The 16,086-nt window shown below is 38.9% G+C and overlaps 1 protein-coding gene across 7 annotated transcripts in view; it reads left to right on the top strand.

Annotated features, from left to right (window-relative positions):
* FAM172A (family with sequence similarity 172 member A) overlaps window positions 1-15,483 on the top strand; it is a 412,528-nt gene extending 397,045 nt beyond the window's left edge. For 6 of the 7 annotated variants that reach the window (XM_058530416.1, XM_058530242.1, XM_058529948.1 and 3 more), the window contains one exon: window positions 12,524-15,483. In XM_058530416.1, coding sequence (XP_058386399.1) covers window positions 12,524-12,666 — 143 coding nt within the window. In that variant the 3' untranslated portion in view covers window positions 12,667-15,483. The remainder of the gene's footprint in view (window positions 1-12,523) is intronic. The other variant, XM_058530162.1, reaches the window with a different exon arrangement.
* Window positions 15,484-16,086: the final 603 nt, after the last annotated feature.

Genomic DNA, 16,086 nt, shown 5'->3' with positions numbered 1-16,086 from the left:
GAAGATATTATTCTATATGTATTAATGGTGTTATGTAAATAAGTTCAGGATCCTTTAAGGATTCTTGCCATGTAGAAGGCAGTTGCATTATGGGACTTTTAAAAAAAGGACATTCAGAGCGGAAATGCTTTGGGGAGAGAACTGGAAATAAAATTAAAGTAGTATTGGACAGCGTGAAGGTAACTCTAGATTTGGAGGCTGAATGTAACAAAAATAGTCTATTTCTGTGTTACCTTAACTAGGATGAAAAGAAATCACAGTGTTAGGAGCATAACTGACACTCCAGAAGCTGTCAGTGTCTGTCATAAGGTGACAGGGAGCTTTCATGACCAGTAGTCAGCAACTAGCTGACATTACCTGACAGAGCTAGGTCTTTTTTAAGTGCATCATCAAGAAATCAGTCAAAATAGAAAATGTAGCAATTTTATGCCAGTTTTATGTTATTCATAATAATTTGCTTTATGAGATTTTATTCATCTTGTTAGGTAATGGTATGAATACATTTGAAGCTATTTTATTTATAGTTTAAAGTTTTCTTAAATTTATGACTGGAAGAAATAAAAGCTATATAAGAATTAGAAAAGGAAAAACAAAACTGAAATTATTCACATATGATTGTTTATCTAGAAAATTCAAAATCTATAGATAAATTTTTAGGATGATAAGGATAATTTAGCAAGGTTGCTGGATACAAAATCATTATACAAAAATCAGTTGCATTTCCATATACCAACAACGAGCATAGTAAAGCATCAACAAATAGGCAGTACTAAAAATATAAAGCTAGGAGACATATCATTTTCATAGATTCAGTCACTCAACATAGTAATGATGTCAGCTCTCTCCAAATTGATAATACAAGTTTAGCATAATTCCTGTCAAAATCCCAGCAAGATTTTTTATAGATATAGACTTCTAGAATCCCCAAGACCACCCTCACTTCTGATACCAACTGCAAATGGGTGTCCCTAAGACACCTTTGAGTTTGATCACTTGGCAGAAGGACTCACTGAAATCAGTTATATTCACGGTTACCGTCTAGTACAGCAAAAAAAGGACGGATTAAAATCAGCCAAGGAAGAGGCCCATAGGGCAGAGTCCAGGAAAGTTCCAAGTATGGGTTTCTAGTTTTCCTCTTCCAATCAAGTCATGGATAGTGCTGTCTTCTCCAGCAACAATATGTGAAAATACACATGGAGTATTACAAACCAGGGAAGCTCACCCAAGCCTTGGTGTCCAGAGTTTTTATTGGGACTCAGTTACATTGACATGGTTGACCACCTGCATGGCTAACTTTAGTCTCCAGATCCTCCAGAGGTCAAACTCATACCTTTTTGGGTAAGGTCAATCCTTTACTATACAGTAGATAAAGACAAGATTATTATAAAATTTATATGGAAAGGCAAACGAACTAGAATACCTAAAACAATTTTGAAAAAGAAGAATACAGTGGGAAAATCAGTCTACCTGATAACTACATTATTGGCAAAGATACAGAGAAACTAGATCACTCACACGTTACTGAAAGGAATGTAAAATGGTGCAATGACGCTGGGAAACAGTGTGGCAGTTTCTTGACAAACTAAACATGCAGCTAATATACAGCCCAGCAATTGCAGTCTTGGGCATTTACCCCAGAAAAATGAAGATTATTTCACACAAAAATTCATGCATGAGTGTGTGTAGCAGCTTTATTCATAATAGCCAAAAAAGTGGAACAACCCAGATGTCCCTCAACAAGGGAAAGGTTAAACAACTGTGGTACCTCCATACTATGGAATACTACTCAGCAATAAAAAGGAACAAACCTTTGACACACACAACAATCTGAATAAATCTCCAGAAAATTAAGCTGAATGAAAAAAGCCAATTCCAAAAGGTTACATACTGCATTATTCCATTTATATAACATTATTGAAATGACAAAATTATAGAAATGGGGAACAGATTAGTGGTTGCCAGGGTTAAGGAGGGGTTGGAAGGGAAGTGGGTGTCACTATAAAAGGGCAACATAGTAATCTTTGTGGTGATGGAAATGTTCTGTTATCTTAACTGTAGCATTGTCAATATCCTGGTTGTCATATGGTACTGTGGTTTTACAAGGTGTTACTGTTCAGGAAAATTATAAAAAGGATACAGGATTAATCTGTGTTATTTCTTACAATTCATATGAATCTACAATATCTTAAAATAAGTGTAATTATAATAAGTAAATGAATGAATGAATGAATGAATCTAAAAAAGGAAGTACATATCCTCTATGGAGAAAATGATAAAACTTCATTAAGAAGCATTAAAGATGACCTAAATAAATGGCAAAATATATCATGTTTATTGATTTGAAGACTCAGTATTGTAATGTCAGTTCTCCCAAAGTGGCCTATACGCTTTAGTAAAATGCCAAATCATTAAGGGACAGGGATAATATGTAATGGCTACTTTACCACCTCCTTTCTCCACTGCCTTCCTCCTCCTATTGGCTGCAAAGCAAAAGTCTGATTTCCTGAATAAAAAGTTTTTAAGCATTACCCTCAAAGGATTTGGAGATAAAGCAAGGTATTTTTCGCACACAAAATGACTAGTTAAGCAAGGCAAGTATATGATAATATAGTGTACACTCTATACAAAATACTGAAACATGAAGAAAGGAGTAGTTGGTATGGGGAAGGCTCATCAAAGAAGACTTATTAGAGGAAGTAAATATTGAACTGGATCTTAAAGCAATTAGACATACATCTTCTGAAAATTTTTTCTATTTCAGTGCTTAGCCAATTTGTGAATATTGACTGTATTACAGCAAAATGTCCATGTAACTTTGGCCTATCACAACCTCTCTGAACTTCAGATTTCTCACCTGTAATATGAAAGTGTTAGACAAAATTTTATCTAGGGTCCTTTTCACGTCTTTACTATTTTATATTTGATATATTTCTGTCTACATCTAAATTTGGACCAAACCAACTCTATCTTGGGAATACAAGTTCTTGAACAGTTCAAGTTGGATTCTCTGAGACTTCTCAGTTCTGACACTTTACTAAACCTCTTTTGATGCTACTAAATTGTATTTATTAGATAAGCACAGCATTTTAGCTAAAGAGATCTGGAAGATACTTTGAGTATTTGTCAGTGCTTATCAACTAGTTGGTAATGGACTGTAGATCACCTGAGTCTACCTCATTAGTTTGATAGAAAGGGCAAGAAAAACACTCTGCCTTCTTCAGCTTTAGTTGTAGAGTATCATAATTTTAGAGGAATTTATTTCTTAAATCTAAAAGCTAGCATATACTTCAACATAAGGTAAATTTATCAATCTTTTTTGAAGATGAGTTTGACTCCTGCCTTCAAAAAATTTGCAGTAGTAATCTATTCTCTGGCTGGACTTCAGAATCACAGATGCCCAGTCCTTGAGATTTTGAAAAAGTTTAAGAAATGTCAATTGAGCTGGGCCTGGGAGGATAGGGGATACTTATAGAAGAAGAGTTGAGGGATAAACCGAGAAAAGAAGGCTAGAGCAGGAGAATGGAGGGCTTTAAACAAATTAAGTAATTTCTATTTAATTTGATAGATTAGGGGAAGCCATTGGATATTTTTGAGCAGAGAAAGGGGTATATAACACAAATGATACTTGAGAATTTTTCTTCTGGTAGCAGGGTACAAAACAGAGGAGGAGAGATTGAAGGCAATGAAATGAATTAGGAGGAAGTTTCTGGATTTTAAATGATAGATCATTAAATCTAGAGTGATAACAGGGGTAACAGAAAGGAAGAAAGATTGGAAAAACTTTGCTGAGGTGTATTGTCAGGATTTGGTAACTGGATCAGGAGGCAGCAAACAAGGGAGGAAAAAATCAAAGATGACTGAGAGGCTTTGAGCTGGAGTAGCTGAGACAATGTTGTGTTCATTCATAGAGATGAAGAACTCAGTGGAAAAGCCTGCCTGGAGAGTAAGCCCACCAGTTACCTCTAGACTGCTTGCAGAAATGGAATGCTATGACAGCATATTCCCCTTCCCAATACCTTCCCACCACACACAACGGTCCTTCTAAGGGCTGACAAACCAGAGGTAACAGCATATATAACAAGAGCAGAATTGTTAGGAAAATGCTCTTTCTAGTTAAACTCCATTTTTTTATTCACTATGTTGAAATATTTTATTAGGCTCTCTTTCAACTCTTACTGCATATTACTATTACTATATCATTTATTTGTGTGAACTAGCAGTAAGTGGATTTTATATTCTGAAGTGTGTAGGAGAATGAACCCGAGAGAATGCTCTAGAGGTGGGAGGAGTTGGTAAATGCCATCAGGAAGGGTTAAATCCATCATTTTAACTCCCCATAATCCATTCACTATTCACCACAGACCAATCTTAAAATGCAAGTCAGATTGTATTTCTCCTCTGCTTGAAACTCTGCAAACAGCTCTTCCATTGCACTTGGAATAAAATTCAAACCTTTCACTGTAGCCTGTGAGACCTCACCTGACTTGGAGGCTGCCCACCTCTCTGAATCATCTTCTGCCACTTTCCCCCTCAGCCACCACGCTGCAGTCTCTCCAGCTTCTCAGTTCCTCTAGGGTAACGAGCTCCTTCCTCCTCAGAGCCCCTGCTCTTGTTCTCCCAGAACTCCGCCTGCAGCACTCTGCCCCCAGACCTTCATCTGGTTCCTTGTTGCCTTTCAGGTCTGTCGGACGTCTTCTCCACCCAGTCTAGATCAATGACTACTTCTCCTCGCCCCACCTCCTCCTCCTCCTCATTCTCTTTACTTGTGTTTTCTTTATAGTGCTTCTGACTCTGTAATTATCACGTTCATTGGTTTACCTGTTGATTGCCTGTCATCCTCACTAGCATGTATGCTATAGGGACGGAGTTTTTATATACCTTGCTCACCACTGCGTCCCCAGCCCCGAGAAATAGGGCCTGGCAGACAATAAATACTCGTATGAATGTATAAATTAATCAATCATAGGACCTCTGGAAAAACTATCTGCCCACAAATTATATCCTTTAGAGTAGAATCCACAATTGAGAGAGTAGGACCACAGATGATTCAGATATTTGAACTAGTAAATGGTTTGGTTTGGTTTGCTTTGGTTTTGAAATAAGGAAAGTACTTTAATTCATTCTCTATCTCACTCCTCCCTCCCTCAGTCTTTTTCAATCTCTCTCTCCCTCCCTCCCCTCTTACACACACACACACAGTCAAACTGGCAGCCCTAAGCCTTAGGCACCTAGCTAGAAACAGAGAAGCTGGGAGAAAGGGAAGCCTGACAAGATATCTGTAAAGTTGTACTAGCCCTCTCAGACAGTGTTGTTTTAGAATAGGGGCCCCGTAAAGCTCTCTGCTGAGTGTTGGGAATAATAGGATCAGAAACCTGTATTATGGAAATAACTATTTTATGATTCTTTGCATTCGCTTCTTTAGTGCTCTGTGCTCTTGCAATCCTTTGATAAAGTTACTTTTGAAAATGACAACGGGAAATTGGAAAAAGGGAGCTTTTGCCCATACCTGGGCTCAAATTTTAAAGGGAAACAATATCCCTGGAGGCCAGGCCTTATGGCAACAGTAAGAGTAGCATGTGAGACAAGAATTCAAACCAAAGAAAGCGCTTCTACACCAGTTGTCTGTGTTTGATAGGCAATTCAAGCAATAAAAATGCGCCCATTGTTTGTTGGTTAGGAGAAGGTTGATTAGAGAAGTCCGCTAGGTCCAATGTGAGAGACCCACAGCTACCGCAGGCCGTCTACTCTGCCTAAGGATAAGTTGACTTCCTAGAGTTGTCTCCCTGGATCTTAAGCTGTCTCATGCCGTACCCGCCCGGCCCCCATCTCCCCTTCCGTAGATGAGAGAGAGAGGAAAAAAGCTGGAGGGAAGGACAGGCTGCTCCAGAAGCTGCAAATTACCCACAAATTTCTACCACTGATTTTAAGTCTTTGTTTCAGCCTGTCTCTTATCTCTGGTCAAGCATGATGACTTGCCTTTAGGGTCTCAACACAAATCTCAGCTTTAACAGGGTTGCAACAGTGTTAGCAAAGAAAAGAGACTTGCCTCTATCTTATACAAGTAATTTAACAAGGCAATGCAACACGTTCACTGAGCTGCACTTGGCGTTTACCTTACACGGTCTCAACGAGCACTCCCACGTGACTCCATTTGCTGCCCCTCAGTGTGGCTGAGTCTCACACTTGTGCCTTCTAACTTAGAGAGTCTCTCTTAGGAGTCCTTCTCTGTCCAAATATTGCTAAGTTTGTATTTTTCTTTTAAATGATACAGTCCTTAGAAGCTCTAGAATACATTTTAAAATGAATTTTAGTAGTTATATTTTATTTCTTTTTTAGAAAGCACATTATTTTTCAGTGCTCTGATATTTCTCTAATTCTTTATAACTTTCTAAAAATAACTGCTGGTGAGCTCACAAGTTCATTAGTTAATCCCCCTGGGACTCAATAATGCATATTACAGACCTCCTGATTTTTATATATTAGATTTTCTCAAGAATTCCCTTACCTGTTATTATCAACATAGCTTATTGACAGGGTCTTCATTACTTCCTCATTGCCCATATTTCTTTTTCTTGTTAAAGATCAATTTTTAAAATCAAGCCTTGTCATTTCGAAAGCATCATAGACATGTTATCATGTTAATATTAATGTTTCATATCTTTCTAGGTTTTTTTTTTCTTTCCCCCTTTATCATAGGAAACTTATAAAATTTATTCATTACCTTTTCCTTTAAAAATGAATTCTTTTATTGCAGGGGGTGGGTGTCAGTGACAGGGTAGGGGCACATGCTAGTTTTTCCCCCAAAACAAAGATTAGAGAAATGCCTTTTCCTATTCAAAGGTGACTTTGTGAACAGTTATATTCCCTATTCTAAATCAGACCCTAAAATTAAAATTTTGCATAGATTTTCAAAATTATTCATGACCTTTTGGTCTAGGACCGTGTAAAATAAGGTAACTAGCAATAGTTAGAATAGTGAATGGCTGACCAAGAAATTCTTCTCAATTATATCTTTGGTGAGAACTTACTCAGACTGTCCATCATATTCTACTAGTACACCTCATCTCTGGCAAATCTGATGTGTGTATATGTGTGTGTGTATGTATGTGTGTAATATCATTTGAAGAATGATTATTTGCTTTCCCAGAGAATTCTCCACTTTATTAAAAGATTTATTGAAGAAGTAAATAACCCACTTCTTCCTTTAAAAGTATTCTGTTTACAGAAATTATATTTACATATAACTTTTTAAGACATCTACTGCATAAAATGAGATACAGCTTCAGAGCAGTCTACATCTGCCAAAGGAAACATCAGGATTTTGGCTGCTAACTCAGTAGCATATTTTGGCATAGTTTCTGCCCAAAAAAAAAAAAATCTAAGCACTAAGATCAAGTGAGGAGGACTGTGGACAAGGCAGACTTGTAAGAAATACTTGTACGGAAGTCATCACAGGAAGACGCAAGAGAACTAGACAAGACAGAAGATACAGCAGTGTTTTCTTCTCTTATCCTATTCTTTGAGCGTTCCACTCTCAATGCCATTTCCAACCATTTTTTGTTTAATTTCTAAATGTTATTACATAAATGTAGCTTCCTTCTCTTTCAGTTCCATTACAATACACTTTTTCTTAAATATATAGTCTTTTGGGAAAACAAATGACACATTTTAGCAATTTGATCTTTCTTATATGATTTATAGGCTCATCCTTTATACTTAAAGTTTCTAATCCTTTTGACCATTTGTGCTCTCTTTACTGCTTTGAAATTTGCTACAGTTCATTTTTTAAAACAAGTGATAGGAAAGGATAAATATTCGGTGTAGTATTTTAATTGGAAGATCCCCTGTCCCCTGCCTTTTGGTTATTTCACAATGAACAACATCATTGACAAACAGTATTTGTGGAAGGAACAGTAAGAGAAATAAAAAGCATTTTCTACTCTGAATAAGGATAAAAGAGATGGCTAGAGTAGGGTTCAGGTTATAGGGAAAATTAATCTCTAATGTAATAAAAAAAGAATTAACTATGCATTTTTAAGCTGACCCTTGATCACCTAAATACCTCCTATTACCACAAATAGTATGCAGTGCTTTTACTATCCTGAAATAAATTCTAGAGATAATATAATCCACCTACTTACAAGATTGCTAAATTATTATAATGCCCTAGTTAACATATAGAAGGAATAAAGGAAAAGTAACTCATAATAAAAATAATATGCATATCAATATCTAAAGTGCTCGGGGAAAGTCTACATGAGAAGACCTAATAGTCAGATACTTGGTCCTGTGCATAGAATCACCATGAAGTGGACAGCTACAAATGCAGGCTGATGCATGTGTGCTTACGGGCAACTCAGGTACCGTGGATAGTGATGCCATCAGTGATGAGATTTTCTCATGTGGTAAACCACTCTTGGTAATATTCTGAACAACATAAAGTATAAAGTACACAGTCCTGCAGTTTACATGGCAGTTGGATTCCTGGAAAATTCCGTGTATATTAAAATCATGCCAAAAGTACTTTGAGAAAATTCTAAGCCCATATAATTATAAACTGGTTTCTCAATTACATGAATAGCTGGTAGAACATTTGAAAACCATGTGGGATGAAGGACAATTCTTCATCATGCTATACTGCCCTGCAAATTGCAGAATGTCCACCATCCCTGGCCTTCTCGCACTGAATCTAATAGCTCCTTCCGATCATCTTGACCACCAAAAATATCCCAACAAATTTCCAAAATGCCCCAGAAGCCACTACCATGCCCATTAAGAACGACTGAGTGAGACTGAGCAAAGCATTTTTTATAATGAAGCACTGAAATCCTATACATTGTATTTTGATATTGAATTGATTTTGTGCATTAGGAAACTGAATTCACACCAAAGGTGAATTATCCAGTAGGCAAAAGCCTGCCAATCCAAAAGGGTACAAAAATCATTCCCTGAGAACATGGCATATCCTTAATATGGGAAAATTCTTTCTTCCCTATATTTTGGGAACCTAGATCAGGACAATGGGGGTTTGAAAAATGGGGAGAAGTTCACAGTCCCTAAAAAGAGGAGCTTTTGATAAGGGTAAAGTTGTGGTAGAGAAAAGACCAGGCCTCGACTATAAAACCATGTTTATCTCCTTCAAATAGCATGGTTAGTACTAAATGGACTAGTTTCCATGTTACCCACACATATTGCAGCTTATTAATAAATGGCTGCCTTTTTGGTTGGCCTAAACTTTCCCCTTTTATATCCTTTTATGTATAGATAATATAATGGCCTAGTGTTTCTGTCCTGATGGAATAATTTCCCCTAAAGTGGTGTCTTTTTTAGGTACTAGAAAGCTGCTCTCAAAAGTTTCCATTCTCTGAACATTGCTATGGGTAGATATTCGTATTAATTTGTAAATATTTTTGTTGAACTTTGTCCCTCAATTTTTGAAAACAGTCTCCAAACACATTCTTGAAATGTGTATATGTAGCCCCAGATGGACATGCAATTACCTAAGTTCCAAATGCTATTTTAAAATTATTAAAAACCTACTTTCAAAAATTTAGAAAACCATTTTTGTATAAAATATTCATGTTACCACTCCTTAGTTTCGGGAGAGTTCTCCCCACCGCCCCCCCCCACACACACACACACACTCCATTCTCTGTAATTCAGCTTCTAATCCACCTTGCTTATTACTTTGACTCCTAGCAAATTCCCTTCCTCTGACAGAACACACATTCTCATGATTTATACTCTTAAATTGCAAGGCTAAGGGGCCGGCCCCGTGGCTTAGTGGTTAAGTGCGTGCGCTCCACTGCTGGCGGCCCAGGTTTGGATCCCGGGCGCGCACCGACGCACCGCTTCTCCGGCCATGCTGAGGCCACATCACATACAGCAACTAGAAGGATGTGCAACTATGACATACAACTATCTACTGGGGCTTTGGGGAAAAAAATAAATAAATAAAATCTTTAAAAAAAAAAAAAATTGCAAGGCTAACTGTTGAGAGCCAGTGCAGGTACTTGGTTATCTCAGGGACTGTGGTCTTTTCAGCCCCGGACTAATCAACCAGAGAGTCCTCATAAGCTAAAACTAAAAACGCTTTGCAGTGATTTTATCATCAGGGAAATTTGTTCATCCTTTAGAAAGACTGTCACCAGGAAAGAAAAAATAAAGGAGTTAAAATTGCTTCAGACCATTGACTCCTTAGGTCCCTCTAGATTCATAGATTGAATTGGTTTTCAAGGGGTGGGAGGGATTATGAGAAGAGATCTCGGAGAAAGCTTACAAACTGATCATAGCCCTGGTAACCCTAGTAAGTATAAGTGTGATCACTATGGAGGAAATGCCAAATGAGCCTGGAAGCATGGGAAATGAGAGGGAAAAGAGACAATTAACACCTTTTTTTTTTCTTATTGTGTTAGGGGATCGGTGTTTCCATGTATTATGCATCTGAGAATAGTCTTTCAAAAAGAAGAAATACAATTGATTTTTAAATATTTTATCATTATAAATGCAATTAGTAGTTATTATTGAAATGAAACTAGGATTGCAAGCACAATAGAAATAGGGACAGGCATTTCATAGACCTCTCGAGAAATTTGACCCCCTTCTAGATATACCCACAAAATACTATTTAAAGAAGGTATGTCTGAGCATATCTAGAACTGCTTACTTGGATTTGGAGAATAAAATGTCTCTAAATTCAAAAGAATTCTTTACAATTGACATCTGAAAAAAAATCAGTGAAAATTATAATAATAAATATCTAGACGTTACATACATTTTAAAGAACTTGAAAATTTACACACCTATTGGTGCAGGCAGGGATATATATGACTTTTTTCCCCAAGAATTCTATTAAGACTTGTCAAAATCCAGTCAGGCACTTTAGGATTTGCCAGGATAAACCTATACTCCTTTCTCTCCCCCACTGAATAACATTGAATTTTGCCCGAAATGAGTAAGCAAATAGAGAAATGATCTCATTTTGTAGTCTCAATACAGTAGTGTTGGGGGATATTTCTCAAGGATTTGACTTCAGTACTGGATCTTAGTTCCAAATGCAGGTTCATAAGGCCAATCTGCAGAGAAGAGCATAGAGGGCATCCTTGTGAGGACACTTGTAAAGAGAGGGGTTCCTAGTAGGGCCGGCTCCCACAGCTAAGTCACATGCACAGACTGTAGCTTTCTGCTCTCTGGCCGACTGCAGCCATAGCATCCTTATTGTTGTAACTCCCAGATTGTGATACTGTCACAAAACTGTTGCTAGGCAACAAATGTGGTTACCAGGTCTCCGCGAATAGCTGAAGGGGAAAGCAAAGTGTTGCACCATTGTAGAGTAACCATAGCAATGACCTACTATTACAGACTAAAGAATTATCATTAACAATGTTAAAGTATCAGACAGAGGCCCCGAATCCTAAGACTTCTAGGCAGTATCCCCCTGCATAATTGAGTGATCTAGGGAGAGATTTCAACTGTTTCAAAGCTATTCACTCATTATTTCTATGGGATAGTCTTCGTATTATTTTTATTTTTTAATTAAAAACTTGTTCAGTTATAAAGCTACCGGTAAAATGATATAAGCTATCACAGGGAGTCAAAAACGGATTAATGTCCTCATCTGTTCTTATGTCTACCTCACTGTTCTTTTTTGCCTATGTTAAACTGAAGGTAGATTTGATTTGAAAAATATTTTACATTAGTATTAAATTGAAACCACAGAAAGAAGCTGTAAAATAAAATAACCCTGTAAATTGACAACTAAACCTACATTTTCTAAGTTGAATTCCTCCTGGCAAAATAGGAGGCCTAGATGCTCTTTAGTAGTCACTGCTTTGAATCATTTGTTTTTAGCCTTTCTAAAATTGTCCCCTAAAATCTGTAAAAATGTAGCCTGCTAGGACACTTCCAGGCATAGTCTCTTTTGAATCGGGTCCTTCATTAAGCTTCCCGTATAAGTTGGTCGCAGTGACCTCGCTGAGACAATCATGTCTCACAGCACAGCTTCCGAGAGAGGCAAGAAAACTCCGATCTGTTTTTTCTCCTGGGAAGCAAAAGAAACGTGGGTGCTCCGGGGTGGGTGCGGGACCGGATTCCGCGCGCGCGCGCCGAGCCTGGGCCAGTGGGTGGTTTCGGGGCGGGAGAGGGCGGGGCCCTTCCCGCCGCGCGCCTCCATTGGCCCGGAGGGGCTGAGGCCCCGGGGCCGCCCGGCTGCGCCTCGCGCGACCCGCGGGGGAGGTCTGGGCCGCGTCCTCCCGTCGGGGCGGAATGGGTCTCGGGCCCCGATCGCCCCCGGGCGCCGCCCGCGGAGACGCGGGGGTGGCGGACGCCAGCCTCCCTCCGATCCCGGGGCCGAGCGAGCGCGCAGGTACAGGTGCGGTCGGGAGGGGCCGGGCGGCCCGCGCGGGGGCTGGGGCTCGGGGCGGGGCGCGGGGCGGAGGACGGCGGCCTGGGCCTCGGCCCGGCCTGGCAGTCGCCGCGCCGGCACCGCGGGGCCCCCTGGTAACGGACTCTGTGTCTTCTGCAGGCACCGACCGTCACGAGCTAACGTCCTGGAAGAGCTTCCAGTCTATTTTCAAATTCTTCACCGAAGCCTCGGAGGCCAAGAGCAGCTCCCTGCGGCCGGCCGGGACGCGGCGCTCGCACCGACTGAAGCCCGAGGAGCCGTAGGAGGCGAGAGCGGGCGCCGGGGAGGGGCCGCCCCCGCCCGTCTCCTGCCGCCTGCTGCCGGCGAGCAGCCTCCCAGCCCTTCATTAGATTGTTTTCTTCCCAGAGCACAGGGTCGTGATATATACATCTAAATAGCGTTTTGCATTATTTCTAGATGAGTGCAACTGTCAAAGCAATATGGGTGCACTGGCCGTGCTTGCTGCGGGCCGAGCGCGGCCTCCGCCGCCCGTCCGCGCGCAGAGGGAGGCCGACAGCGCCCTGCCCCGCGCGGCCCGCGCGCCTCGGAGTGCCCCGACCCAGCCGGCGCGGCCGAGCGGCGTCTGCGCGGTCCTACCGCCCGCTGCCGCGCGGCCGCCGCTCCCCGACCCCGCCGTCCTCCGTCCCTCCATCATGTCCATTTTTTTGTCTCCGAACAGAAGCAAATTTTTATCCTAGACTCCAGACTTCCATTTTAAGTAAACTTTTCCCTGAGGGCGTCTTATGCCCCCCTCCTTTTTTAAGGAAGCCCCCCACCCCTCCAAAAGCCAAATTTAAATACAGAACATGAATGCCATGATGTACTATGTAGTTTTGGGAGTGCAAATTGTTCTCTCCCTAACGATCTATTTTCATTTCGAGACCAGAAGAAAAAGTTTGCGTAAAAATCTATAAAGTACCGAAGCCGCATTACTGCTGAAAATCCTTGCCAGTTGAATATGAGATTTTACACACCTCTAATTTCAGAAGAGATTGTTTAAAACACAATAATGAGCAAACCTTGTAAGTGTATATGTGAAAGGTCCTATTTTCAATGGAATTTCCAACTTTATCATTAGAATTGATTTTAGTTTTTAAATATATAATGTGTATTGAGTGGCATTGTAATTTAGATGGCATACTTAAGTTTTGCTTTTTAAATCTTAATGTGGAGAAAGTTTGTTGTGGTTAATCCTGACTAGAATGATCTATTCTGAGCTTTCGTGGAGTTAGACCTTTTTAGGGATGGAATTTTTTATTGTCTTCAGGAAAATGAACCTGTGTACCCTTAAGCCTTTTCCTTCTGAAAGACTAACTGGGGCTAAAATGAATCTTTTAGTTTTCTGTTGCAGCAGAAAGAGAAAGACCTGATGTGAAAGATTTTCTCCTCTCAATCCAGTGTAATAATTTTCAGTAGTCCACTTTCTCTGTAGGGTTTTGCCCTACAGTTTCAACAATTAAGTATTTTAATTCAGCTGAGATCTGGCCAACACTGTGAAATATGAGGTAAAATAAGTTAAGATTTTGCTGACTTTTAAATTCAAATATTAAATCTTAACATTATCAATTTTTAATTACTTGAAGAATTTAATTACCTAGTGAAGATTCTGTTTCTAATAAATGAAGATCTGATTTTTTCATTCTTTTTTAAAGTGTATGCAACAATATGCCTGCCTTATTTGAGGACATGATAAAATGTACCCAAAATGACTTAGAACTGAATCCTCAGAAAAATAACTTAAAATAACCACCTCATGGATAAAGTGTTTTTATATTATGAACTGATTTCAGCAAGTTTTAAAATGGATAATATCTGTGTTAGGTATAGTAGTACATTAATTAGTTCTTATAGTTTTAATGATGGCAAATTAAAGTGATCTTTTGTCAGTGGTCGTATATGCATATTTTTTTATGTTATTTTAGCAGAAACAACACAGGAGGAAAAATCAAAATGTCATTTTATCCAGCTCCTGGATGGCTTAAAATGTATAATGTCAAGCACAGTGGTCTACAGTTTTTTGTATTTTAGAAGTGATGGTTTAACTGTGTAAAGTAATGGTACTTTCCATTGAGAGGATTTGAGAATTGATGTGGATTGAATATATATTTCAAAGTGTTATAAATCGTATGTTTTCAGTATATGAAATGTTCACAGGAAACTGATTCTATTGCATTTTTTTTAATCAGCACTTCTGTAATGCTAAATTCGTGAAGCTTCTGCAGCTGAATTAGAGCAAAGTAAATACGCTCAGCTTATAAAACAAATCACTCCTATTCCTTCAATTTTCTCACATCTCTAAAAATCTTCACTTGTAACTACAGTAAATCACTGTTTAATTGCCTTTAATACTTTAAAACTTTGGGTTGTTAGGCCTTGTTTAACTATCTATAAAGAGCTATTTGCAAACTTAAGTTGTGTAAATGTAATTTCTACTTGTGGATCTGAGCTGTAGCAACCCGGAGAGAGCCTGGCAAGCCATCCCAGACCTCCAGCTGAGAACTGATAAGATTCCTCGTACTGTAGGATTTTTTTAACCTGTTGCTTACGAGTCTGTTGGTATAAATTTAATAATATCATTCACCTCAATTTTCCCGGAGTAACAACCATCAGTTGGTAGTGGCCTCCTACTTGGAGGAGTCAAGTGTTTGCGATCTTTCTGCTCTGACCATCTCCTCCCCATTTTGGTTTCTTTAGACAGGTTTTTCGCAAAGTAGAGGTTTCAAGTTAGGATGTGAGCTTTTTTTAAAAAAAATTATATACTCAGTTCTTAGAGCAAGTGGAATGGGAAGCAAGGAGTTGTTGATAAATCTAAGATTCAAAATAGTCCTGTTAAAATTTAAAAGCCAGTTAATAGCTGTGAGGCTTTCTGAAGGTACCTAACCATGCAGCCGGGAAAAGTTTTCGTGGATGGTTGAAGGGGGGAAATCTACTTGTAACAATTGTTCTTTTCTCAACTTTCTGCTTTGTGCTTCGACCTGGATTGCATTATTGTTTATACCCAAAAAAGTAAAGCACAGGAGTTTCCTATATATTATATATTTCTGTTTATCATTTTAAAATAAAAACAGTTTTCCCAACGAGCAGTGGCGTATTATTCTTGCTCAGAAGTTCATTTATTCATGAATGGAGGTTAATAAAAGCAGAAACGTGAAAAGAATGATGGGACAGGCTTCATCGATATTCTAAATCTTATAGCTGCTTGTAATTACTGTTGTTGTTGCTGTAAGGTAATATCCTGCCTTCAGTTGAGTCACTATTTGCCTTGGACCTTTCACAAAGCTAACATTTTTTAAGACATTTGTTTTTAATATCTAAAATATCTGCTTAGCTACAGGAAATTTGGACCCGTTGTTAAACTACTGTTTTATAAAATACACTTTAATATGTCGTAAAGAAACGTGTTTTCCAAAAGGAGTCTGGTGAGATTAAATTGCTCCCACATCCCTGGATAGGTCCTTGGTGTTAAATCTAATCTGAAAATATCTTGTTTACATTTATTTTACAGCTTTTCCTTCTTTAAAACCCATAACTCCTTTGAGAGAGTGTGGGTGACAAAATATGGGAACTATATTATCAGTGCTAATACGTTAGATTTTTTTCATGTTTCTCTGGATTATCTGGAGTTCCAATCCAAACACATGTGTATCTCCTGCTATAATCATGGTTTGTAACTACAAATCGAC

Source organism: Diceros bicornis, chromosome 1, assembly GCF_020826845.1.
Source record: "Diceros bicornis minor isolate mBicDic1 chromosome 1, mDicBic1.mat.cur, whole genome shotgun sequence".
Lineage (NCBI taxonomy): Eukaryota > Metazoa > Chordata > Mammalia > Perissodactyla > Rhinocerotidae > Diceros > Diceros bicornis.
The sequence above is the reverse complement of the archived record's forward strand: the minus strand, read 5'-3'. Positions and strand labels throughout refer to the sequence as shown.